Genomic DNA, 26602 nt, shown 5'->3' with positions numbered 1-26602 from the left:
GTTGTTTTTCATGCAGGATGACTGTGTACAGCAGCACAGGCAGGGGGGAGCTGGATTTTTGGAGAGCAGACCCTTAGCATGGGGCAAAATGCTCTCCCGCACTCTGATGCTGATTTTCTCCTTTATTGGCTGCTCCTGAGGCTGCAGCCAGAGGAACGGTCTCCTGTGGAACAGCAGCTTTAGACAATTTTATTGGCTGATGAATCTGATCTTGCCTGGCCACCTTCCAGAAACACTGACTTGCCTGAGATGAGAGTGAGAGGAAGGTTGCTCTGCCTGAGGCTCTAAAGCAATTGTTTTGAGACCAACGTAACACCCATGCCTTGCTGCACGGTGAGTATAGAGAGACAGGTCCTATAACCACGTCTATATGCGTAAAGTGCTTTATTATCTAATTGCTGACACAATTAAATGTGCGGCTCCTGTGGACTGTGTCTTGTTTGCTGCTTAATTATGTGAAAATTTACTTGGTAAATGGCTTGTTGTCACAAAATGCTCAATTAACTGTTGCAATAGTCTAAATTAAAACATTGCGTTTGTGTCCTACTCTGGTTATACTTTCTGTGCTGCAACACATTGATTTAAGCTTTTAGCTATGAGAGAGCAAAATGCAGCTGCAAGATGTTGATGTTAAAATGTTTTCTTCGGTTTTATTATTTGCTAATGGAAACTCAAAATACCAGAGCTGCTCGCTAATATTTGCTCAAGTCTTCTAAAAATTGCTGATTAATCGTGCCCTTTCTTTTTTAAGGGTAACTTCTGTGAAGTTTGGTGTTATGGATCATTTTGCAAGTTGTGCTTTGCCACAGAGAAAAAATAGGGCAGAGCAAAGGAAGGGAATGTTTTTAATGTAGCCCCCAAAGCGTGTGGTGCTCAAAGTGGCAGGATGCTGCATTGCACCTGCATCAGTTGCAAACAGCTCTACAGATAAACATTTCTGAAGAGCCCCCAAAAATATTGCTACCTAAGGAGCTGATGGCTGACCAGCAGTACTGGAACAGAATGAAGGAATGCAGCTTTTTAGACTGCAGCAGTCCTATAATGTACAAAGATGCAGCTAATCCTGAGAGTGCATCATACCTGCTGCTTCAAAACTAAGACTGAATAACCTGAGTTTCACTCTAGCAACCTGCAGTGCCCCTGAGACTCAGAGTGGAGTTTGAAAATGTGTATTTTTGACAGCTTTGGGAAACAACATTTTGTCACTGTACTTGGTCAAAATACTTCTCTCTAATATTTTATAGGGTTTTTTTTCAGGAGAGGTGGTGCAGGAAGTGGAGTGTCAGTGTTTTCTGCAAACAGATCCCTGCTGAACATAGTGCAGGGACAATATATCTTCCTCAGAGCTAAGACAAAGTATTAAATTAAATCTGAGTGAAGCTATACACAGTCCCCAAAGATTTCCCAAGCTAGAACTTTGCATCCTCTTGGGCTGTGTGTACCACAACTGTTGATGGCAATGATGCTTCTCTTCATTATTCTTCCTGAGGACCTGAGTAGCTTCATGATTTGCCTTGGCTGAAATAGCTCTGCAGTACCATACTGGCCTGGGATGCAGTGGGCTCCTTAGGGAGTCAGAAATGGATGGCACAGGGCTGGCTATAGCCTCTTGAAATCACCTGCACCAGTTACGTTTTGAGTACTCTGGGAAGAGAACAGAGTGGGAGGGCCAAGTCTGTAGGTGCAGGAGAGACATGAGCATTGATTGGTAGCTGTAGGTGTAAGGAGGAGTCTCCCCATTATGTCCAAGTGGGGAAGAGGGGAGACCTCATTTGGTACAATTCCATCTCTGTTTCAGCTCAGAAGGAAATAATTTGTTGAACTGCTTCCCATGACAAGTGGAATAGTAGTTGTCTTGGTTTAGGGCAAATTTGGGAGAAAACCCCTGAATGGGGTCCCTCTGAGAAGCAAACCCAAACTGCCCCACCCCCAACTAGTCTGTGAAAGAACTTCCTAGGAGAAAAGTGGAAAAACTATTTTACTTAACAAACAAAGTGCCTGTAAGTACAAAGAATGAATAACATGAAACAATAGAACTTCTCGTTCTGGAGTGAGATGGCAAATTGAGAAAGTTCTTGCCGTGGGTGTAGCTCGGCTCTCTCTCAGTCTCTCATCAGTCCCAGTCCCTCAGGTGCTGCTGGAAAATGCCGAGGTCCAGGCCCTGGTGGGCCACAGGTGCAAGCTCCCACTGCTCCCCTGAATTTTCAGTCCAGAGCAGGTTTAAACAGTTACAGGAAAAAAGGAAAAAAAAATAAAAATACAGGGAACTTCTCTGCCCTAGCTAGCTAAAACTAACTAAAAGCAAAAAGATCTCTGTCCTGTAGTCTCTCCAAACTCAGCCGAACACCCCGTCCAGAGAAGAATGTGGAGGACTCAGGCAGTTTTCTCAGAACAAACTCCAAGCTTCTTTTTGCTCCCCCTTTGCTCCCAGAACCAGTCTTAAAGGCACAGAACTCAATACACAGCACAAGCAGAGCAGATGATCGGGGATACAAGCATCATAAAGGACCCTAGGACAGTAGTCCATGAAGTTATGTGGCCCTGTTAGCACCCATGGCAATGAGAGTGAAGTAGGACCTTTTATTAATGAGAATTGATGTGGCAAATGGTTTAGTATGACTTTTGTGCCAGGTAGCATTGAAAAAATTTGGTTCTAAATGTCTTCTACACATTTATTTGGTGCTGTAAATAGTCTAAACTATGTTTTTGTTTGTTCCTGTGTTTCTGTACCATTCCTGCTCCTGTTCTTGCTGGCTGAGGCTTCCAAGGGAGCCATGGAAAGCTGACATTCATATTCATTGGATTTCAAACATCCTTCTAGAAAGCACAGGCTCTGTCATTATATGGAAGATGAGGCCATTTTATACCTAGTTTTATAGATGTGTTTGTGATTTCCTGGGATTTTCTTGTGGAATCTGAATTAGAGCTTATTTCATGTTAAGATTTAAGTTTAACAAATGTGAAAAACATAGTATTGACATACCAGCTCAGTACCTGTTCGTCCTCCCGGAGAAGTTTTTTGTATTAATGTCAGACATGCATCTGTGAAGTTGTAATCTATGGCTGTTACAATTGTAATACTGAAAAGGGAAATAGAAGGGGAGGAAACTGCACGTGAAGATGTGAATTTTGCTAGTTTTAGATTTAAATGAGATGGATTGAAGGTAACCCATGGCAGAAATGGAGCTTTGCCACTAGGCAGGGTGTTGGCTTGTGGCACAAATGGGACGGGACCACTGGAAGAGGTTCCTCGAGACTTTATTGCAATATCAGTTTCATGGCAGATTGAGACAATTGAAAGATGGCAACAGCTCACATCTTGCCAGCAGTTGCCAAAGATCTCTTTGTTACAGGGCGTTTTAAACTTTTCCAGCCAATAGCATATTGCTAAACCTTAAACACAATTGTTCTAACAATCACTAAAAGCACACGTACACCTGCTTCAAACAATGCTTGCTTGTATGCTTTTTTTTAACAATACACAATATTCCATTATTAAGCTTAAAATCTTCTACTATCTTGCTAAGCATATTTTTCTGCAGTCTTAAGGTCTATTCTAGCCAAGTCTAAAAACTCAAACTATTGTTTCATGTCCTTGCTTACTGTATCATTGTATCTTATCTTCTTTCAGACTCTGCAGCTGCAGATAACTCTAAGTTATCTGTTCTTTCTGTTGCTGAGGCCTGCTTTTACAGCTTCTGAAAATCTTCTTACCTTTACTAATAATTTCCCACAAGTAGGATGCAATTTATTTGGAGGAGAATGAGTGATTCTCTTGATTTTTCAAAGGGCTTTTTGAAACCCTGTTACTGATGTGCTGCTGGTGTGTTCCAGCAAAATAGCAATCATAAATGAGCTGAATACAGGCTGCCTATTTGTTTTTGAGCCTCTACCATCACTCTACGTGTCACAACATGCAAGATGTTGGGGATTTCTGTCACTGTCAAGTCAAAGGTAGAGGTGGCCTCACTTTGGGCACCAGTGGAATGGACACCCAAGGAGTGCTCCTTGTGCCTGAGCTGTTGGTGGTCTCTGTGAGCAGTCCCAGGGAAGCAAAGGTGGCTCAGGGCCCTGTGACAGGGCAGGGGATGAGAATCAGTCACATGGGATGAATTGTAGCAGAGAGAGGGCCATGACTGCAGCCAGCCTCAAAAATAAACAGCAGATTTTTTTTCCTGTTCTGCTGTTAGTCTGGTGTGGTGCTTTGCACCCCAATTGCCTCCCTCAGCCTTGTAAATGTTGCAGGTTTCTCAGTTTTGCTGGAGTAGTTAAAAGAGAAGGGCAAGACATTTTAGACATTTTACTTTGAGGGGACAAAATGGAGAAAAGTAGAAAGAGGAGGCACCTAAAAATATAAAGCTTGTGATCTTTGTTCATGATTATATTTGGCAATTCTGTAGAAATGAAACCAAGAGAAAACTATGAATCTTTGACTTAAAAAGCATCTGGAAATGTTTGGTTTTTAGATTAAGACTTGTGTTAAGAAAGTGGAAATACATTGATTTGTATTTTGACAGTTTAAAATAGCTTCTATGCAATGCTCTTACACCATGTTCATTTAGAATGTGGACTTGCAAATTGCGGTAGTATTTTAAAACACTTGGAATTCAGAATGACATGTAAACTGTCTGCAGTGATCTTATTTGTATTTCTGTATATGTATATAAACTTCATCTCATTAAAACATGTATGTAAGTAGGAAGCTGGCCGGCAATATGCTAACATATATACCAGCATTGAATCATAACATGAAATATTTACTCTCAATATCCATGTGTAAATCTAATGTGCTGTGGATTCCTGCTCAGAGTAATAAGGCAAGAAACTGTTTAGGCTCTATGATACAGATAGTCAGTTCAACAGTGGGAGTGAAAACAGGAATTGTTCTTCCGTTTCAATTACAGCCTGACAAATGGTGCATCCATTTTTCATTGTTAATAAGTGGCCCATATGGCATCCTTTTGTCACATGCTCTGCAGCTTCTGCAACAATAAGGCATTTATTTTTCAAGGAATACAGGACCTAACATTTGATCTGGGGTTTCTGAGCAAAATACTGTCTTGAGTAAGGGAATGTTCACTGCCAGGAGTAGGTACCCTAGGTAGCTCAGAGTTTTCCAGTCTGAAGGCTTGGAGCATGCTGCACCCACCTCAGCAGTAGAGCCAGCAACCTCCTCACGTTCCATATCACACCAGATAAAGCCAGGAAAGCTCTTTTCCCACTAGAAAATTCCATTCTTTCACAGAATATGTGAGGATGGCTTTTCCATGGTGCACAATCCCGATTCCAGGGTGCCTGGTATGCAGGGATAGATAAAAACTAACCAGAGAAGAAATTTAGTAAGCAACGCAAAGCAAAATTAGAATTTCTCTGTGTGTCAGAAATATGCATCACCAAAAAACCCACCAGCCTGATACACACATCCCTTAGAATAAAGACAACCTATTTACTTTTAATCACAATATTTATCATACCTTTTAGAAGCAAAACTGAAATCCATAGCCAGGACACCAGCTGGAAAAGCTCCATGGAAATATCATCTTAGAAAACAAAGCTTGCTGAAGTCTGCTCATTAGTATCTGCAGAGCACTGCAGTCTGCGAGGAAATGAGCTAGGTTTTCTACACCCACAGTCACAACAGATGTATAGGTGACAGGACCTCTCCAGGGCAGCTCATATCCTCCCTTATGGTGTAGCTCTTGTAGCCACTTTGATCTTAGTGGGCAGACAGTGTTTGGGACCTTTCTGGATGTTCCTACCAAAAACTGATGATGATTATGCATAGCTTGTGCCTTTAATGTGAACTGAAGTGTTTACAAAGCATGTGTGGATGTACACTTCTACTTCCCCATACAAGAGAGGTTTCCTTCCTCACAGTGTTATGTGAACCTTCCAGGGATAAGGAGATGCAGAGTGGAAGCAGGGGGAAGGGAAAGCCTGTTGGACTCTCCTTGGGAAAGTTTCATCAGTAAGACAGCAACCTGTGGCCACTCACAGCTGCAACACTGTCAGCACCCCCACAGTAGTTTCAGCTTCTACTTTGACAGTGGCAAATGGCAAAACTGCACAGACTCACTCACCCATGATCCCGTATAAGCAAAGACTTGTGTCTCCTTAACCTTTTGCAAAAGATGGGCACAATATGAAGGCTTAAACCCCAAAGCAGATGATGCATTTCTGTACCAAACATCATGTCAAATGTTTGATGAAACCTGGCTGGCTAAGTGTGTCCAGATGGGCATTGCTCCTTTGGTGAAGAAGCCATTAAAATGTGGCAATTTGTGGGAATCTAGGCTAAGATAGGCTCTCACAATGGAGAGCTAACGCAAGGCACAAAGTTGAAAAAATTGCTTTCCTCATAGGTAGCTGAAATTGGAGCGAGGGCGGGGTGTGGGAATGGGAGCACTTTAAATGTTGTGAAATCACTTAATTTGCTGCTTTAGTGCTAATATAGAAAATGTTTTCCCAGCATACCTGGCTTCTCTTTTCAGTTGTCTTCTTAGGTTTTTTAAGGGAAACACTCTAGGTGATGTTACAGGCCTGTAATTTTCAGGCTAGACTACAGAAGTGTTATTTTGTTTTCCCTTGAGAGAGTTCTGCAATGTTTCACAGATCCAAATGACTGTATAGGTTTTAATGTATATGTAATTTGCCACATGGAATGTACGCTGGTCAATATCTCTGTTCTTAGAGGAGATGGTTGCTAACAAAAATGAGGTTCCTTACTGGAATGATCTGTCATCTCCTCAGGTTCTTGTAAATTGCTGTAGCTCAAGATTAGGGTAAAATATTTAAAAGTTGTCAGAAGTAGCTTTTAAGCCTTTGACCTTCTAGCTTTTAAAAGTGGTTTAGGGGCTTATGATGTTGAATCCTGTAATCACTTTTGAAATGTTTTTCTAGTCCATCTGCCTTGAATGAATAGAAATGTCTATTTCCCACAAGTAAAATTTGCCTAACTTTGGCCAGAAAGCATTGCTGATCATGAACTTGCTAAAATTTGTGAGGAGTAAAATTTGGAACTGACTTGCTGAACTGATAAGATTGGTCAAGGACAGTCATGGGTAATTGCTTCAACCTTTGTAATAGAAAAGATTGTGCTTGAAAAAAAGCATGGTAGGAAAATGAACTTGTCTCAGGAAAGGAAGAGTGAGCCCTTGTTCTGTGCAGGGCCAGGAGTTGGACTCAACAGTCTTTGTGGATACCTTCCAACTCAGGATATTCTATGATTCCATGATTCTGTGATTTGAATAATTTTCCAGAACCCATGATACAGGAAACAGGAATTTCCTCAAGGCGTTTTATCACAGCACATTAGGTTTTTATATTAAATATTCCTGTTTGGTCTGCAAACCAAACCTCATTCCTCTTGACCTTATTTAATATGGTGGACACCAATGTTTAATATAAAAAAAAAGAGGAAGTATTTAACTTCTTACCCCTCTTTTATGGTACAAGGCTCTGGCTGGGTAGAAGAACCCAGCCAGACATGATGCATGAAAACATGAATGGTTTGTGTTCAAGCTGATGTCCCGCATTGGCTCCAATAAATGGGCATCACACTTTCCATCTGGGTGTCAGAGAAATGCCATGAAGATCTGACATGGAGGTGACTTCTACCTGAGAACCAAGGTAACAAACATGACCCAGTCAAGTGTGTGACAAATATAGACACCCACTGCAGCAACTTGCACCAACACAAGCTCTGATTTGCAAGTTAGACACGTGGCTGTGTCTCAGCAGTCAGTTCCTGCTTCATGCTGCAGATAAGCCTCACTGGCTCCCAGGTTATTGCATCTGCAGCAGGCCTTTGGATAGTCCCAGGAAAAGTCTTGTCTGTGTGAAGTTTTGATAAAAGATGGTTAGATTTCTGCAAAATGAAACGAAGAGGAAATTAATACTGAGTAATCTGGGAGATGTGGCTATATTAATGATTGTTTCCTTCTGTGGTTATTTACATACATTTACAGAGCCCAGCAGAGCAATTCCTTGCTCTGGTTTTGTCTCATAAAATTCCAAAGTATAGAACTGTCATTCAGGGATGAAATGGTGTGATGTAATTTAACTATAGGCGAGGTAGCTTAATTAACACTTACAGTCTGTCTTTAATAGGTGGGCTTAGGATATGTGATTTTGCCTTGTAGTAACCTTCAGGTTTTCTTTCACATCCTTCATTTGCCACTGTAGGAGTGGAAAAAGAGCTCATATACTCCGTAGCTGTCATGTGACCTTGCAGCTCCACAGTGGGACAGGGAATGCTCTGTTCAAGAAAAATCAGTGTTTTGGGAGAAAGAATCAGCAAATTAACTGGGAGCCTGTTTTTCCTAAAGTCTGGTTTATGCCATTGGGGAGTTCCTCATACACTGTGGAGCAGCATTGTGCTGATCTCGACAGAGCTACTTTCTTTGGTGGGGGTTAAAAACCTCGTCCCAAGTATGTGTGATTCCCTTCTGCTAATGCAACTATCACCACTGTGCCTGGGGAGTTTTGTGCCTCTCTCTCTTCCTCTTCTCTCTTTATGGCCTAGTAACCCAAGAATGCACTGTTTGTCCCCTTTGGTTTTTGAAGGTTACCCTTGCTCACGCAGTGAGCTCTGTCTGTGGCTCGGTGTTGCTCCTTGTGTGAGCTTTGATGCCGTGAGCTTGGCAGCAGAGACCGCACAGCAGCACTGGCTTTGCTGCAGCTTTGCTGCCTGCAGTGGGGCCCCAGGGCCTGGTTTGCTAAGCTTAGCCCAGGCTGCTGTCTCACTGCTCACTCTGCTTGCCTCCACGTAGCAAAACTTGGCTTTTCTCCCTGCAGCAAGGCATACTGAGGCCATAGAAGTTATCTTGGGAAGTACTTCCCTACTGGTAGTGGCTTACCATGGTATATTGAACTGGTCTGCATCTTACACATGAGAGCAGGAAAAGCCTGTCCCCATGCTGCTGTTCCTGCTCACTTTATAGTTTTAAAAGACATGGTCTGCTTGAGTAGCACTCCTTCTGTGTTTGTAGGTCAGACAGAAGTCCCTGTGGGTCAGCTTTACATCTTCAGCTGTAAATGTAGGTCAGCTGGCTGCTGTGCAGTGTTCCTTATCCTTAAAAGCACAGGTCCTCACACGCAACTTCACAGTACATTGCCTTTGCTGTAAGGAAGCTCATTTTGCCAGCATAGTGAGGGGTGCAGCTGCTCTCCTGCCACTGGCAATCCTGCCACCATTGGAGCAGAGTATTTATCAGTCTAGGTGGAGCAGGTGTGTAATGAGAGCAATTTCTGCTGTTTCTGACACTTTCCTTTAGTAATGAAAGATTGATATCAGGCCTGTTAATGAAATTAATTAACATAGGATGTGACAGTGCCTGTAAATCAGAGCAAGTCCTTCAGTTCTTCTGTGCCCAGAGTCTGTTTATTCTGATACTAAACCTAAGATTTGCTCATTCCTCATTCCTCATTCCCTCTGCATCCTAGAGAGTCCATCAAATGCCTAAAATCTGTGGAAGATTCTCAGGAGCTCACAAGGAGCCAGCTGGGTTCAGTTACACTGTTGCTTCTTTCATAGCACACATTTTGTTTACATATCCCTGCCTGCAAGCTCTAATCTTAGCTGTGACACTTAATATGCTTTGAATTTTTTTTTAGCCCAGTTTCCTAGGAAGTTGGAGCTTATGCAATCCTTATGCAAAAGGAAAAGCCCTGAGATGTTTCCTAAAAAGACAGCATAAACCAGCCAATGGATTCATGAATCAGAAAACTTATGTTAAGTTGCACACACAAGAAGGTGACTGCTGCAGAGCTTCCTTTGTCCATGGCTGCAGGGACCCTCTAGCTGTTTGTAGAACCATGGCAGGGTATGACTGGGGCTCTGGATGACCTCCAGAGGTCCCTTCTGTCCTCAGCCATTCTGTGATTCTGTTGTCCATGAAGCACTAACATTGCAGCAAAATTCAGCAGAGGGGGGACAACTCTCAAAGGCAAATAGATTATGACAAGTTTGAGAGGAAGGCTGTGGCATGGGGCATGCACGGGGTTGTTGGCAAGGTTGTGTTTGGAATCACCAAGTTCATGATCCTCCAGAGCCTCTGGTGATTGGTGTATATAGAAAGGAGTAAGAGGGTACACTGCAGGAGAGATGTTTGGAAGTACAAGACCTATTAGGTGGTCTGTGGGGAGATAGGGAGGTAGGTGCTGCATCAGTGCACAGAATCTTCCTGGGCTTGATCACTTCTCCTGGCAAGACACCCTGTCGCAGTGTTTAGAGAGAAGAAGTGGCTGTGGTAGTTAACCAGGAAAGGAGTGTGGTCCCTTTTGTGTATCTTACATTTGCTTTCAACAAAGCAAATCTGTGGAGACATCATCAGTGTGGCCAGAAAAGCAAGCATAATGTTTGTGATATTATAATCCCTCTGCTCAAAGATAGGCTGCCAAATTTCTCAGGGAAGAACTGTCTTTTTAATGAACTCAAACTCCAAAAAATGAAACTAATTTTCCCCCAGTACTGGAATATCTTTATTACTGAGACTTGATATATTACTGGGTGGGGGTTTTTTGGTGTTTTTTTGTTTGTTTGTTTTCGTTTTTGTTTGTTTTTTTTTCTCAACCAGAAAGAGTATAACAAATTCAGGAAAAACTAAGAGAAAGGTTTTTTTAAAAAAATATACCTTGGATTTTTTTAAAAAATCCCATTCTATAGTAACCTATTGAGATTATATGAGATGAAGTCAAATCCCACTAAAAATTGTTTGGTATTGTTGCTTCAAGAGAAGGATGTTACTTTATCCTGCTCATGAATATTCAGTTCACTCTTTTTTTTTTTTAACTGCCTCCTCCTCCTTGAGCACAAACCAGAAATACTTATCCCACATGGGAAACTGAAATACAAAATTCTACTGCGAAAAACCACTGCTAAATTGATGCCACTTTAATAAGGCATTTGCAGGGCCACTTCACTTAAAAGAAAAGAAACTCTTAAGGGCATCCTTAAGGTCATCCTGACCTGTTAGCTGGGGCAAGCTGTCCTTGTCCTCAAAATAAGAGAAATATCTTAAGCTTAGGAAAAAAAACCAACCTCAGGCTGAGGCAGAACTTTTACATGGCATCATTTGTGGGTGCTGCCAAAGCCAGCTGAGTTCACCACCTGGTGGGTATCCAGCCCTGTGGAAGGTACCAATGACATCTCCTGGTCACTGTCAAGGACAAGTGCCATTTCAGCTTCATTCAACTGTAGGTAAATACTTCACAGAGAAGTTAGTTACCATTTTTCTGCAGCAGAGAGTTGGGCCATTTCGAACTTAAAGCAATTTCCTTCCACAAAATTATGCAAGAATAAAATAGGGTTTCCTAAGGGATACAGTGTAGCATTGAATATGGATTGTCCTTTGCCTCTCCATAAGAAACAAAAGACATTTTTGATTTGGCAATATATGTAAAACCCCCTTTATTTTTTTCCTCATTTCCTTAAGTATAAGTAGCAAATATGCAAGACTAACTCTATGTATAATGTTAGCAGCTATTTCCATGTGGTAAAGGAGGCATTTGTGGTCAGATGTTAGAGTACTGGCCCAGGGAAATGACAGGAAAATCAGACCAAGGGCCAGTGCTGAGAATGTATCACCAGTCTGGAGGTGTGACAGGCTGCCCAGAGTGCAGTGCAAGGCTGAGGCAAGCCCATCCAGCTTGGCCCCAAGTTCACCCATCAAAAAATCGACGGCAGGATATGTGCAGCTTTCTACTTTGATGCTGCTTGTTCTGCCAGCCTGGGATTTGGTCATCTCGTGTCCCTCATGGTGCAGGAGGATGTGGTTTGCCAAGCTCACCATCTTCCTCTGAAAAAGGCATTTCTGTCCAGTTCATGGCTGGATGCAGAGTAAGATTTATCTGAGCTGCTGTCCCGGTTTGAAAAGACAGGTGTCTGCTAGGGAGAGACAGGCCTCTCTAGGAATGAGGAATTAAATCCTTCCTTCTGTGTTATTATAAATTGGAAGATTAAAAAAACTTTTTAGTCAGAGCTATAGGGAAAGGAATAACAGTCCTTTACTAGTAACTATAACAGGACAGACAAACAACAACAGCAATTATAATAATAATAAAGCAGAACCAAGAACCCCGGGGGCAAACGGTGGAAGCTCCAGCGCTGAGAGCTGGAAGCGGTGGATTGTCCTCGGCAGGCAGGGGGGTGCCCTGGCAGGTGAAGTGAGCAGTGCCGGAGAACCCACAGCGGCTGGACCCGGGCTGACCCAAAATCCAGCAGGGCAGCGAAGAAACTCCGAATTCCTGGGTGCTCCAACAGATGATAGAATTCCCAGGACCAGACTCCTCCGTTAACCGTGGACTCCAGGCAGCTACCAGTCGCCCGACCGACTGTCCTCCCCGGCAAACCGAGAGCAGTGAGCCCACCATCCTCAGCTCCCGGGAGCTTTTTCCCTCCCCCAAAACTAAGTGATCAACTTCCTTTGTCTGGGTTGAGCACCCTTTAACTATCAGTATTTAGTCTCCTAGCAACTTGTGGGGGGGAAAAATTCTACAGGAAACTTAACCCTCAACAGCTGCTAAAGCTGAAATGACTGGAGATGTGTTTTTGTATTTCCAGAGAGAGTCCCATATATTGACTGTGTGTATCAGCTGGGTCACACCCCCAGAATCTCTGGAAGGGAGAAGAAAATGGTACCCTTCTGAAGAGAGGATGTCTGGTTTTGCATGCATAGGGATCAGTCAGGTGCAACACAAAAGGGTCCAATGTATGTTCAAACCCTCCTGAGCAAAGGCATGTTAGAGGGCTCTTCCCTTGAAAGGGTCTGCAGAGAAATATTCCTCTAAAAATTCTTGGCTGGAAACACATTTGCTATGATAAAAAGATTTCATCAGGAGTTTTGATGGATCTAGGCAGATTCAGAGCTGCAATCAGACTGTGACCTAACCAAATCATGACTTCTTTGACTCCTCTAGTAACTATCTGAGGTTGATTGGCTCTTGTTGATTTGGGCAGCAGTGAGGATGAGCCGGGAGCAGATGTCCAGCAAGCAGTTTCCTCAGAGAGGAAAAGGCTTTTTCCTGTGGCTGTTATAATGTCTTGAATGATGATGGGGAAGGTGCCTGAGCTTTTATTATTACTGCAAATATATACATAGAGTAGGAATTGGGAGGAGGAAGGAAAACTTTAGCACTGCCTGCTTTGCTGTCAGTTGAGGGTCAGTGCATGCTGACAGCTGCTCTTTAAAATCAGACTCTGTGAAGGTTTTGAAGGTGAAAGGAATGTGCTTTTGGAGGCAGGGCAGTGACCTGGAAAGAAGCAGCAAAAGCACTGGCAGCACACGGCATGTGGGTCAGAGGCAGCACAAAGCAGAAGGTGATTCCTGGGCCAGGGTTGCCTGGCTCAGCTGGAGGTGGGTGCAGGAAGAAAATAAGGTGTTTCTACAGGGTCACATCACTGTGCTATGATGTAAGAAGATGAGGGTTCAAATCCTCACGTATTTGAACCACCCGAGCTGTACCATGGGGAAAGAAATCAGGTGAAGCTGGTTTTTGGAGTATTCTTACCAAAGACTGCAGTCTGGGAGCTGTGTGTCTTGCCTCCTGCCACTGGGAAGAGTTCCTTTCCCCTGCCACCTGCCTGCAGCCTGTGGATATTGGCAGTGTACGTTGCCACGAAAGGATGCTATGTAGGAACCCCCAAATTGCTTCCCTTGGCTGTTTCTGGGTACCAGGAGCAGTGTAACTGCTTTAGATCACCCCCAAATGTGGGCTAGATAGCTTGCCTTACAAGAACAACATGGCCAGGAGGCGAAAGGTATCTGGAGGCTGTGCTGCTGGTTGTGCTTGAGTTACCCCATCCACCTCTGCCCAGCTTTGCAACCTGCTGAGGGTTCTCTTATCAGAGACGACAGCACGTCAGAGGCTCTGTTGCCTGGGAGTCAGCACTGGGGGTGGAGGATAAGCAGATAAACGTAATCTTTACACAAAAAGGCTAATCAATCACTGAAACAACTTACCAGTGCTTGTGGGGGACCCTTCACCTCTCACAACAGCTAAATAAAGATGATGTATGGTGTAGTTTTACCCCACGAGACTAGACGACCGCCGATGGCAAAAGAAAGAACCTGCTCTTTGTCTGGGGGGGAAAATATAGCTTTATTCTCCAGTCCTGCCCTGCTTTGGCTGGAGATCTTCCCTGATCGTTTTCTGGGCCAGAGAGAGAGCTCGGCCCCGCCCATCTGGGGGCTTTTTCCCCAGCGGGCAGGGCCCAGAGGCAGGGTCAAGACATCATCCAATCAGGGAGAAGTGGGAGTGGAAGAGTTAGGTTCAGATGAGTAAGGAAAAACCACGAAACAGATTACAAATCCCATAAAACACAATATAAACCAAATTAATGCATTACAACAATTCCCCTTTTCTTATAAAATTAAGAAGAAGGAAGGCTCAGTTCGTGGGAGATGCTCAAAGTTCAGACTTTGAGTACCTTTAAAGTTGCAGAAGAAAAATGACTTTTAGTGCAAACTGTTTAGAAAAACACTGTTAAGGAATAATGATAATTATAAGGAGAAGGTTCGGCGCTTTCTCCTCTTCCAGGCAGCACTGGCCACTTGTGGGGCCTCTGCAGGTGGCTTTGCAGTTTTAGGGATGAAAGGTTTCACCCACCCAGCTGGCACCCACTTGGGACCTGAGGGAGTGGACACACAGGCATACCCACGACCCCAGGTGATCAGATCATGAGGACCCTCTGTTTCCCTGGTTGCTGGATCCTTTACCATTACTGGAGGCTTTGCTTTCAGCTGCAGTTGGCAGTTCTCTATGAAATGGCGCACAATTGGTGGGTTAAGATTTTCAAACGTACAATTTAAAAAGTTCACAGTAAACAAGGCCTTGGACAACTGGATTTGGGGTGTTTCTAGTTTTAGAGCCTGATGTTGTTGGCTGAGGACCCTTTTGAGATTTTGGTGGGTCCTTTCCACGATGGCCTGACCTGTCGGGGAGTAGGGGATGCCGGTTTTGTGCTCTACTCCCCGTTGCTGCAGGAAGCTTCTGAACTCCTTGGATGTGTACGTGGGTCCATTATCAGTTTTTATTGATTTGGGGATGCCCAGGAAGGAGAAAGCCTGTATTAGGTGTTTCATGGCATCACTAGACTTCTCCCCTGCGTGGGCAGAGGCATAGACAGCTCCACAAAAGGTGTCTACAGATACATGGACATACCTTTGCCTACCAAAGGACATGATGTGTGTCATGTCCGTCTGCCATACCTCACAATCCTCTGGGGTTTGCTACTGCACTTAGGGCTGGGAGTGCGTGTTGCTGGCACGAGGGACACATTGACCCAATTGCCCGAGCCTGTTCCCGAGTTAGGTGGAACTGGCCGACTAGGCCTGGTGCATTCTGGTGAAAAAGCTGATGGCTGATTTTGGCTTGTCCGAAGATGTTTGGAAGTGGAGCCATCTCCACAGGCACAGCAAGAGCATCAGCCCCTCTGTTGCCCTCGGCTATGAATCCTGGTAAATTGGTGTGTGATCTGATGTGCATCACATAAAATTGTTGCTCTCGGTGGGAGATCAGATTTACTAGTTTTGAGAGCAAGTTGAAAAGTGCAGAATTGGAGACCTCACTCAGTACAGCTTGTTCAGCTCTGGATACTACACCCGCTACGTAGGCCGAATCTGTGATCAAATTGAATGGTTCAGGAAACTTTTCAAAAGCTCTAACAACTGCAGCCAACTCAGCTACCTGAGGTGATCCTTCCACTGCGACAATATCTTTTTCCCACTGCTGAGTTTGAGGATTCTTGTCGCAGTGTCCTTTCTGAGCGCTGACCAGCGCAGCCGCAGGCTAGCTCAGCCTTCCTCACTGCGGCAACGTGGTAAGGTCGGGGTGGCAGGCAGGGCAAGCCACCTCCTCCCTGTGGGAACTTGGATTCCCACCACCAGTGACGGGCACGATGATGGAATACGCAACCGCGGCAACCAAAGAAGAGTCGACTCCTCTGAGCAGGGTACAAGGTGGTTTATTGGAGGGAGAGGGAGCACGGAGCTCTGCACTCTACGCCTGCTGCCCAGAGAGAGCACCGAGAGCAGCTGTGCAACAGCTTATAAACTAGGGAGGGATCAGGGGTGGCGACAACCGGTCAGCCAATGGGGATGAACAGGGGTGTAACTGGGGGCGTTAACATTAGAACCGAGAACCAACCACAGAAGGGCAGTAGGGGATTTCCCAGGCTCCAGCCTATCATTCGACGCCCTCCCTGGAGCTTTCTAGAAGCCAGGGAAGGGTCCTGGAGTGATAGACAGGGCGCCCAAGAGGGGAGAGAGGGGATTGACAACCTGGTTTGAGGGGGAAGGGATGATTGACACTTAACGAACAAAAGACCGCTTTGTGGTAAACAAGTACAAACCATCACAGAAACGGGGGGTACATGGAACAAACCATTATATAAATTCAATATAAACTTACATAAAACGAATAAAACAAACACACACCGCCACAGATTCTTCCATGTTATTACTGATTTATGAGATGTTCCAGATGCATCTGTAAAAATGATTAAAGCCTTTAAAGGCCTCCTGCTCTGAACACTTTTTAATGATGATTTGAACTGAATTTGTTCTCTAAATAATTTGTGAGCAGGCCGATGAATTGAAATTTGACCTGTGTAGCTATCCAGAGCAAACTGCAAAGCTTAATTTTCATGAATCAGGTGCTCCAACATTGCTTTTGTGATTTGGCCCGAGTTTATCTCAATTGGGATGTGAATACACTCAAAATCACATCCTGCCAACTCCCTGATCCGGGTCCTGGCTTTCCGGACCAATTCTGCTTCCAGTTCCTGTGGCCTGGTCATTCTTTTGGACCGGTGGTGACTGAGGAAAACCCACTCTATGATTAAGAGGGGATCCCTACAGTCTTTGTCCTTTTTTGATTTTTCCACTCTTTCCCACTGAAAAATCATCCCATGTAAGTGTGGCAATTTGCCTAAAATGATGATTTTGAATGGCAAGTCTGATTTGCACCTGTTGGCCTGTCTGGTGGCCATACAGTCCTGTACCTTTTCTAGGGCTGCTCTTGCCTCTTGGGTGAGGGTCCTAGGAGAACTTAGCTCCTCTCCCCCTTTTAAAAGATTATAGAGAGGGTCTAGGTCTTCAGTGGTCAGACCTAGCCAAGGTTTTACCCAATTTAAGAACCCACACAACTGCTGGACATCTGCTAAGGTCCTGATGTTATTTTTGACAACCAATTTTTGCAGCACAATGGTCCGCTTACCAATCTCCAGACCCAGGTACTTCCAAGGTGGCCTCCTTTGAATCTTTTCCTCCTGAAAGCTTGAACCCTGTAGCAACCAAAGAATCGATTGTCAGGTCAAGCACGTGGGACAGTAAATCATCACTGGGGGCACACACGAGCACATCATCCATGTAGTGCAGGATGATGGCTTCTTCTACAGCTGTGCGCACTGGGGCCAGCAGGGAAGAGAGGTACCACTGACAAATAGATGGTGAGTTTTTCATCCCTTGGGGAAGAAATTTCCAGTGGTATCTTTTCCTTGGGGCTTCTCGGTTGAGAGTAGGGACCGAGAAGGTGAAACGTGGGGCATCGTCAGGGTGCAGAGGGATCTGGAAAAAACAATCTTTGATATCAATAATTGCCTGTCCTAGGGTAACTTAATGATGCTTGTATCCCCAATCGTCTGTTCTGTTTGTGCTGTATATTGAGTCCTGTGCCTTTAAGACTGGTTCTAAGAGCAAGGAGAAGCGCGGAGTTTGTTTTGAGAAAACTGCCTGACTCCTCCACATTCTTCTGTGGACGGTGTGTTCGGCAGAGGCTTGGAGAGACTGCAGGACAGAGATCTTTTTTTGCTTTTAGTTAGTTTCAGCTAGCTAGGGCAGAGAATTTCCCTGGACTGTTTTTTTTTTTCCTTTTTCTTGGAACTGTTTAAACCTGCTCTGGACTGAAAACCCAGGGGAGCACTGGGGGCTGCACCTGCAGCCCACCGGGGCCTGGACCTCGGCATTTTCCAGCAGCGCCGGAGGGACTGGGACTGAGGAGAGACACTGAGAGAGAGAGCCGAGCTACACCCACGGCAAGGACTTTCTCAATTTGCCATCTCACTTCAGAAGGAGAGGTTTTATTGTTTCATATTATTCATTCTTTATACTTGTATGCACTTCATTTGTTTAGTAAAATAGTTTTTTCCACTTTTTCTCCAAAGAGGTTTTTTTTACCAGACCGGTTGGAGGGAGGGGCCACTTGGGTTTGCTTCCTTAGAGGGATCCTATACAGGGGTTTTCTCCCAAATTTGTCCCAAACCAGGACATTGCCAAATTCCAATTTTGGGGGAGCATTGCTGGGGATGGCATTCCTGGTTGGAGGGAACCCATGTCCTCAATGACATTATTAATTTGACAGAGATCATGGAGGAGCCGCCACTTGCCTTTGTTTGCCTTTTTTATAACAAAGACTCCACAGAGACGTGGTTTCCACAACGTGGCCTTTAGCTAAGCTGTTCATCCACTAGCTCCTGAAGCGCCTTCAATTTTGCTTTACTGAGCTGCTCTACCCAGACTGGTCAATCAATTTTCCAGTTGAGTTTCTGGGTAGAGCGCTCTTCAGTGGCCGCAGCCTGAAAAAATGGGGGGGCATCTGGAATGCCAATTGTAACCCCCCACTGGGCCATCAGGTCTCTCCCCTACAAGGGCTCTGAATGATCTAAAACAAATGGACGCAGTGTAGCTAATTGTCCATTTGGCCCCTTAATTTGCACAACACTTTTTGATTGTTTTGCCCATTTCATTTCCCCTATACCTTCTACATGCCCGGCCACATTTTGCAGTTCCCAATGTGAGGGCCACATCCTTCCCGGTACAATCATTATATCTGCGCCTGTGTCCAAAACCCCTTTGAGGTTTATTACTTCCCCACCATGACGGACGTCACACCCTATTATGAGTTTGTCCCTCCCAATAACTCATGTGGGGCAAACCTCAAGGTGTTTGTTCCTTGTGATGTCTTTTTCAGGGAATGGGTAAGGTGCTGGAATTGCCTGAGCTATTATCTGCCCCTTAGGCAGAAACAAAGGTGGGCAGACAGCACAGCCAGAGAACTAGTTGTTTAGGGTTTGATGAGACGAGACCCGGAAGGATCTCAATCTCTCTCAGTGTGTACTTGGCGTCCCCAAGGATGACATACTTACTGGCAACATGTTGCCAGGAGCCTAGCACTTGTAGATCCAATGAACCTAAATGTCAGTCTGTGTCACTTAGGTGCAAAGATTCTGTCAGTGGCAACCTAAAAGGCTTTTGGAGACATTCTGTGGTTAGATCGGGTCTGCTTACGTCATGATCTGAAAGGGTCATATCTGGTGACTTCTGCTGAAATGTAGAACTGGTTATAGCAGGATTATTCAATTTAACATTTGCATTTTCTAGTTTTTTCTCCCCCCCTTGGATTTGTCCTATTTATGTCGGCACGCTGGGCAAGTAAGCGCTGACATTTTAGTTTTTTGAAAATTTCCCTTTGAACCCTTGAGACCTCCCACCCCCATTGTCCCGAAAGTCCAGAAATTGCTTCTTCAAAGGGCATTGAGATGCCCAATGTCCAGCTTGATCACACAGGAGACACGTTGTTCTTCTCTTGGGTGGTGGCTGTGGCACAGCCACAGGGGGCATGGCATCTGCTGTGGCAGCTCTTTGTGGTGGTCTGAATGCATCTCTGGAACTGTGGTTGAGGTGAGCTGTCATGAAGGGAACCTTCTGGGTACATACGTGGAGCATGTCTTCTAAGGTTGCCACTGGTTCCAAGGGCAGGCTGAGGATAGCTGCCTTGCACTGTTTGTTTGCATTGGTCAGTGCCATCTCCTCCAGGACCTGTTCTTGGGTTCCTTCATTCTTAACCTGTAACTTGATAGCTCGGGTTAATCGCTCCACAAATGTTACAAAAGGTTCTGATGGAAGCTGCTTTATTCTACTGTAAGGTTGGACGGACCCATGGGGCTGGATTGAAAAGAATGCTTTGAAAGCAGTCTCTTTAATGCGCTCTAAAACAGCTAAAGGAATTTCTTGAGCTTGCTTGAGTGCTGCAACCCATTCACCATCACCACACAGATGCTCTAATCGATTGGCAAATTATTATTATCAACAGCTGTTTCAGGATTTTGCCAAAGCTCCGGGAGTAAATCTCTTAATCTTTTTTTCCATGTGGAGTCCCAAAGCCTAAACTGTGTGGATGAAAGGAGGGCAGAAAAAAGCTGCCGGAGGTCAAAGGGAACAACAGGATTCCCTGCTAAATTTGCTTTTAAAAGGCTGCGAAAGTATTCACTTTTGCCTCCAAACTTGGCTGGAGCTTTGCATAAATCCTGAATCGCTTGTTGGGGGAAGGGGTCCCAATTACTGTGGACAATACCCCCTCTTTTTGACCATCGGTATGTGACAGGGGTGGCAGAAAAGCCAGGATCACTTCCTGCTTCCAGGTTCCCAGCTCTTCCCCCCTGCCCCCACTTTCCCCGGGGCGTGGGAACTGGGACTGTGGGTGGGGAAACCGTGGGAACCAGGGGCAGGGAGGGGCTGGATGCTTGAGTCACAAGGGGCGGAGTTGTAGGGCGGAGGTTTGAGGGTAGGGGCAGAGTCAGAGGAGAGGGCAGTGCCGGGGGCGGCACCGAATGGAAGGGGGGGTCTGGGGAGAGGAAGGGATTGTGAAAGGGATTGTGGGAAGGAGGGACAAACAAAGAGAGAGGCTCCTTATGACTTGAGAGCACGTGGCTTCGGCCATTTTGGGGAACAAAGGAGTCCCCTCCATCTTGTGACCCCCCCTTCCGAATGAAGACTAGCTTGGGATTCACTAAGATGGGGGTTTTGTGCACTCGAACTGCCTGCAAAAGCAAACCTAACCCAGAGTTTACAAACTGGGGAAGAAGGGAGTTTTGGGGAAAGTTTAGGGGTTTCTCGAGGAATATCCAATGTTGGGGAAAGGATTTTGGGGTCAGGATAGGGAGAAACTGAGGAAGCTGGGGAAAGTCTACAAGGAACCAGCTTTTTTTTTTTTTTTTCCATTTTGTTTTTGCATTGCAAATAGAATCTGCAAGCTCCAAAGAGCAAAATTTGCTTTTTCTTTATCATTAGGGGAGCTTGATTGAGACAATGTTTTTAAAACAATTTCCCAAAATTCTGGGGAGCTTATTTGCTCAGATGATACATCTGGAAATTGAGCAAATAACCACCAAAGGAAATTTTTTTATTCCTTCTTGGAAAAATGGGTTTTCCCATCGTCTGAGATACTTAAAATTTGATAATAGGCTCTTTTTTGAGACACAGACAGCCTAGCACCCATTTCTGGCTCAGGTTTTAAGTTTCTATGTCTCCTTTTATCTGTGACTGAGAAACTGAAAGGAAAGAACCTCGCTGGAGAGAGAAAAAAAAAAACCAAAAGGGGAAACAGTTTCCTTTTCCACCCTCCCCCAGTCTGCCAAAAGAAAGCACTTTGAAGGTTTACTCTGAAAGCAAAAACCTTCGGTGAAGGGAGAAACTCTTTTCTGTGAGGTTTTAATGCCCCTTAAAAAGATTTTGCCTTAAAAAACCGAAGGTGGTACTCACAGAAAATCCAGCGTTCCTTTCTCTTCTTTCCCAATCACTCCTTTTGTCTGAGACTGACCCTTTCTGGTGCAGAAAGATCTTCCAGTCTCTGTTCCCAGGGTTAGTTTTCCACAAGCATGTGGTCACTTTCTCTAGGAGCAGCTTGCTGTTCGGGGGGCTTCTTTGCAGCACTCCGATGGGTTTTTTGAGTCCAAAGGAGAAAACTGCAGCCCTGGCCTGTAGAATCCTGTGTTACGGAGACTCCACAGTGAACGCCAAGCCTGACGGGTCTGTCTCTGCATGGGATTCCTCAGCCACGTGCTCCCTGAGTGGTTCTTCCAGCTTTTTGGGAACCTTTTGTGGCTTCGAGCCCCATGTTGGGCACCAGTTGTAGTTTTTCCACACGAGACTAGACGACCGCCGATGGCAAAAGAAAGAACCTGCTCTTTGTCCGGGGGGAAAATATTGCTTTATTCTCCAGTCCTGCCCTGCTTTGGTTGGAGATCTTCCCTGATCGCTTTCTGGGCCAGAGAGAGAGCTCGGCCCCGCCCATCTGGGGGCTTTTTTCCCCAGTGGGCAGGGCCCAGAGGCAGGGTCAAGACATCATCCAATCAGGGAGAAGTGGGAGTGGAAGAGTTACAGATGAGTAAGGAAAAACCACGAAACAGATTACAAATCCGATAAAACACAATATAAACCAAATTAATGCATTACAACAGTATGGGTTTTTTAAAATATAAAATACATACGTATAAGTTTATTGAGCCTTGTTCCAAAAAAAAAAAAAGCCAAACTATGACCAATGATGATTTCTAGCCTCACGAAAATGACTCTATAAATAATCTATAGAGTTTTAATGAATATTAGAAGTGTACTATTCATTTTCTCTTGAAATATGTGTACTCATGTCTGGATCCTTCTTTTGATTCACAAATAGATTTAATAACAAGTTGATTCCTCATAGCTATTGACCCTCATTTATTCTGGCATAAAACAACTAGCATTTTTCCAAGTGTTCCATAATCTTACAAAATAAAGAATGGAAAGCTGAAGGGAAGTCCTGGAGTCCAGAACTGATAAAGAACTGAAGACCCAATGTGGGGAAAAAAAAAAAAAAAAGGTATCCTTAATACCAGAGTTGAGCATGACCAAACAGGAATTGCAGAAAGATCAGGATTTATGTAAATTAACAGACTTTGAATATAAAGCCAAGATCAACTGAACAGTCTGGAGTATCCTCCTGAGGAAGCATTTCACCATGTTTTAGGCCCATTTGGGTCTCTTGCTTCTTTTCCATACACCTGCTCATTGCTCCCAGGTGTGGCAGTCAATGGAAAGAGCTATATTTAAAGATAACAGGCTGTGTTTTGCTAGGATGTATCTTTGTGTAGGTTACTAGTGATTTCCAGGAAGCAGCTCACCAGAACTTCCCAGAGTATATGGAGCTGGGTTTTTTTGCCTTTTGGTGTGTGCAGCTGCTGCTTTCCACATGTCTCAGCAAATGTGGGATTAGAATCAGACTCCAGTTTGGAAGGGACTGAAGGAAGGAAGGCTGCCTGCAGTGCCAGTACACCCTGCAAAAGGAGCAGGAGGGCCAACGGCATCAAATTTTGGGACTGGGCAAGATGCCCAGTCAGGAGCACAATTATTCATGAACTTGGCTCTGCTGGGTTTGTAGTCAAGGAATTTTATAAACACCTTTTTCATGGTTAAATGTGTTGTCTTGTTAGTGACAGCCTTATGTCATATCCCAAAGTAAAAGGCCTTTATCAGGAGCTCTGTAAATTAAATTGCTACTTTACAATAGTCTTTTTTCCATTGGCTGTGAATTCCTTGGAGATGCTTTGCTTTATTAACAAGAGGAGTGTGTGCTCTGCCAGAAGCTGAGAAGAAATAGGTTATGGTTTCCGGAGGACAGGATTTCAAAAGCCCTTGCAGCTGCTAAGGTAGTTTGAACCTTTTCTGCTTGAGCCTTGCAAGTGCTGTGCTTGCCAGGTTGGCCCCTGGCCTAGGGATGTCAAACATCACTTCTCACACACTCATTTTTTGCCTTGTGGTTTCCTGGAGTGTCCACAGAGGGAACACACCACTCTGTGCTCAGACACCGGTCCCAGTAAAGGTCCAAATATGCAAATTTAGGCCTACTGTAGGCTTTTTGCTAAAATTCCTATAAACTCACCAAACTGAACTCTCAAGTGGTAGAAGCATGAATTATTCTACTTAAATGACTTCCAATTACTTCAGGATTTAAGCCAGGCATAGATAAAGGCAGCAATGTAGTGAAGTAAATTCAGAGAAATTGAGTTCAGTTATTTTTAGTTTGGGCAGCTGAACCCTTCTCTTCTATCAAACAAAACACAAACCTTTCTTTAGTTGTTTCTGGACATGCCTAGAAGCACTAATATTTTTGCAGCTTGATTTTTAGCTTCTTTTCACCTCATTTTCCCTCTGTTTTGAAGAACAGTGTACCCTTAGCTGTGACATTTAAACTTGCAACCCTGTTCTCTGGCCTCACACTAGAAACATTTTTTTTAGATAATATCTGTCAGTGCCATTGTTTACTTGACAAAGTAAAAACTCATTGTGGTAGACTATAATCTCAACCTTGGTGTGACAGTGTGTGGTCCATGGCCCTGTGCAGAGTCCGTGGTGGGAATGCAAGGATAGTTGGCCCCTAGTCCACAGCAATTCTGAGACTGCAACTCAGATATTGGCTCATCATAGAAAAGAGGATCCTGCCAAGGAGGTTTTATCACTGCTTGTTCTCAGTACCTACCCAGGATTGAAGAGCTGGCTCTGGACCAGGTAGGAAGGGGAAGAGGGCAAACCTCAACCATGACTCCCTTTGGGAAGTCCTTATGTCTTCTGAGATTACTGTTTTTTGACTGAATTTTGCTGTATCTGTAAGTCAACAGTGGGGAAAGAATTAATTTATTTTTCTTTTTTTCTTTTTTTCCAGTATGTTATAGGAAAAGCCAGCTTTATCTCCTTGATGAGATTGTTTTTAGGATGGTGAAGAAGCCTTTGGCATAAGAAGGATGATTTTCCAATGAAATACAAAGTCAGGTCATATACCCAGCTCTTTCTCAGCTGGCTATCAGTCTGTGCAGCAACATGCCAGGCAGTGTTGTCTAGTGCCTTGCTGGTAAAAAAAGGCAATCAAAACAGCTTGTACATGCTCTCTCTTTGAGGACTCGCTTTAAATCTCTTCAGTTAAGCAAGGTCTTTTCGTAGAGATGTGAAATCTGGTGAACCTCTGCATGGAAGCCTTAACATCCAGGACATAACTGTCTCTTTTAGTGAGATTCATTGCAGATCAAATTAAATCACTAGAGGAAGTTCAGCTCTCTTTTGGATAGCACTCCCTTAAGGATCAGTGATTTTACACTTGAATATAACAAACACAACATTCTCTAAATGTTTGGTATTAATGGGAATGTACTCCCATTGAGGTCAACCATAAAATGATCTTCATTTTAATGAAAATAATTCTAAAATGCCATCAGAGAGAAGCCTTCCAGGTAATTTTTTAACTCTACAGAAGTTATTTTACCTTTTCAGACTATCTGAGATACTCTTTTATCTGACATTAGTTAGACTTCTGGTTGGTAGGAATCTTCCAATATTCAGTGAGACTGAGCATTTCCAGAGGCAAATCATTATAGCCACCAGTGATGCCCATTTTAAAACAGGATTAACTACCCTGTGAAGGCTGGGGTTGCTGTGCATGAACTGGATTTTTTACACTACTGACTATATGACTCTAGATACCTGTAGTTCACTCCAAGTGTTTATTCTTTACCATGTGCTTAGGTGCTTATAAAAAGGGTTCAACTTAGTCAGTCTGTTTCTATCGAAGTAAGTGTATAGTTGCAGCTCATACCAGAAGTGAATTTAATTTAAAAAACCCCCAGATTAGCCATTTTTTTTTAAATCTCTCACCTTGATCACTGCCAATTTTCTAGGCAGTGAATAATACTGTCATTTCTGCTTACTTTTCCCTTACATATTGCCTTTGCTATTCAGAGGTTTTTCTCTTCATTGGTTTTGTTTATTTTCTTTCTCCTCTGTACTTCTAGGAAGCTGTAAGCTCTTGCAGGGCAGTGCTGGTTTAAAGCTTAGTGAAATCAGGTCTCAGACGTTTTCATCTCAAAGACCTGTACTGCAAAGCTGTGACTCTCCCTAGTGCTGGTAGGAGAAACATACACCTCAGGTCTTGCATACTGTTTTGAAAATACTGGAGCAGATTTAGTCTTTTAAGACATATTGTACTTCCTTAATTTCTTGGATGATTTCCATTTCTGAAAAATGTCCTAATTTCTGTGCATATAAACACTCGCTGTGGAGAGCAGCAGAAAGAAGCAATTTCCTGTAGTTATTTTGTCAGGCCTATAAGTGAATGAATCCCGTTCAGCAAAAAAAGCCATCTGAAAATCAGCAAAACACTCTGAAAATGTGTGTTAATTTTGCAAATAATTCAGGGAAGAAAGGGGGAAATAGTCTTATCACAATATACTTCAAATCTCGACCGGTATATCCTTTCTAATCAGGCATTATTAAGTTACCTGTAGACCTGAGTAATTTTATCTAGCCAGGAACATGTTTTTCAGTATTCCTTTTTTTTTTAAATTCATCTGCTCTGCATGGGAAACCCCTTATGCTTAAATCTAAGGCTATGTAGAGTTAGCAAGATTGTTCTGTAGAGGGTGCCCTGAGTGCCAGAGAAGTCACAGAGCTATGGAGAACAATTCCAGTGTGTCCCGCTTTCCAGCTGGGCTGGCAGAAAAGCTTTCTTGATGGTATATGTTGTACTGCAAGACAACCATCTTCTGGCTAAAACACAGCTCCGTAGTGGTGCAGCCCTGAGGAAATGGCCAACATGACTCAGAAAGGCTTGAGCTTTGTCCTGGAATGGCTTCCGAAAACAAGAAGCTAACCCTCAAAGAACCACACTGATGTGCACACACCCACTGCTAATTTGGGCACAGTAAATATCATCCTGACTCATCTGTTGGCTTTCTCTGCCACTCTTTCTGGAGGATGAGGACTGCAGGTTTTATAGAAGGTGTTTCTAACAGGCAAAT

The 26602-nt window shown here is 44.0% G+C and overlaps 1 protein-coding gene across 1 annotated transcript in view; it reads left to right on the top strand.

Moving 5' to 3' along the window:
* The window catches only part of OSBPL5 (oxysterol binding protein like 5), a 192665-nt gene continuing 166063 nt past the window's right edge, over positions 1 to 26602 (top strand). The window contains exon 1 of the mRNA XM_040067124.1: positions 1 to 333. Within this exon, the coding sequence (XP_039923058.1) occupies positions 319 to 333 (15 nt within the window). The 5' untranslated portion in view covers positions 1 to 318. The remainder of the gene's footprint in view (positions 334 to 26602) is intronic.

The sequence above is a fragment of the Hirundo rustica genome, chromosome 6, assembly GCF_015227805.2.
Source record: "Hirundo rustica isolate bHirRus1 chromosome 6, bHirRus1.pri.v3, whole genome shotgun sequence".
Taxonomy (NCBI): domain Eukaryota; kingdom Metazoa; phylum Chordata; class Aves; order Passeriformes; family Hirundinidae; genus Hirundo; species Hirundo rustica.
The sequence above is the reverse complement of the archived record's forward strand: the minus strand, read 5'-3'. Positions and strand labels throughout refer to the sequence as shown.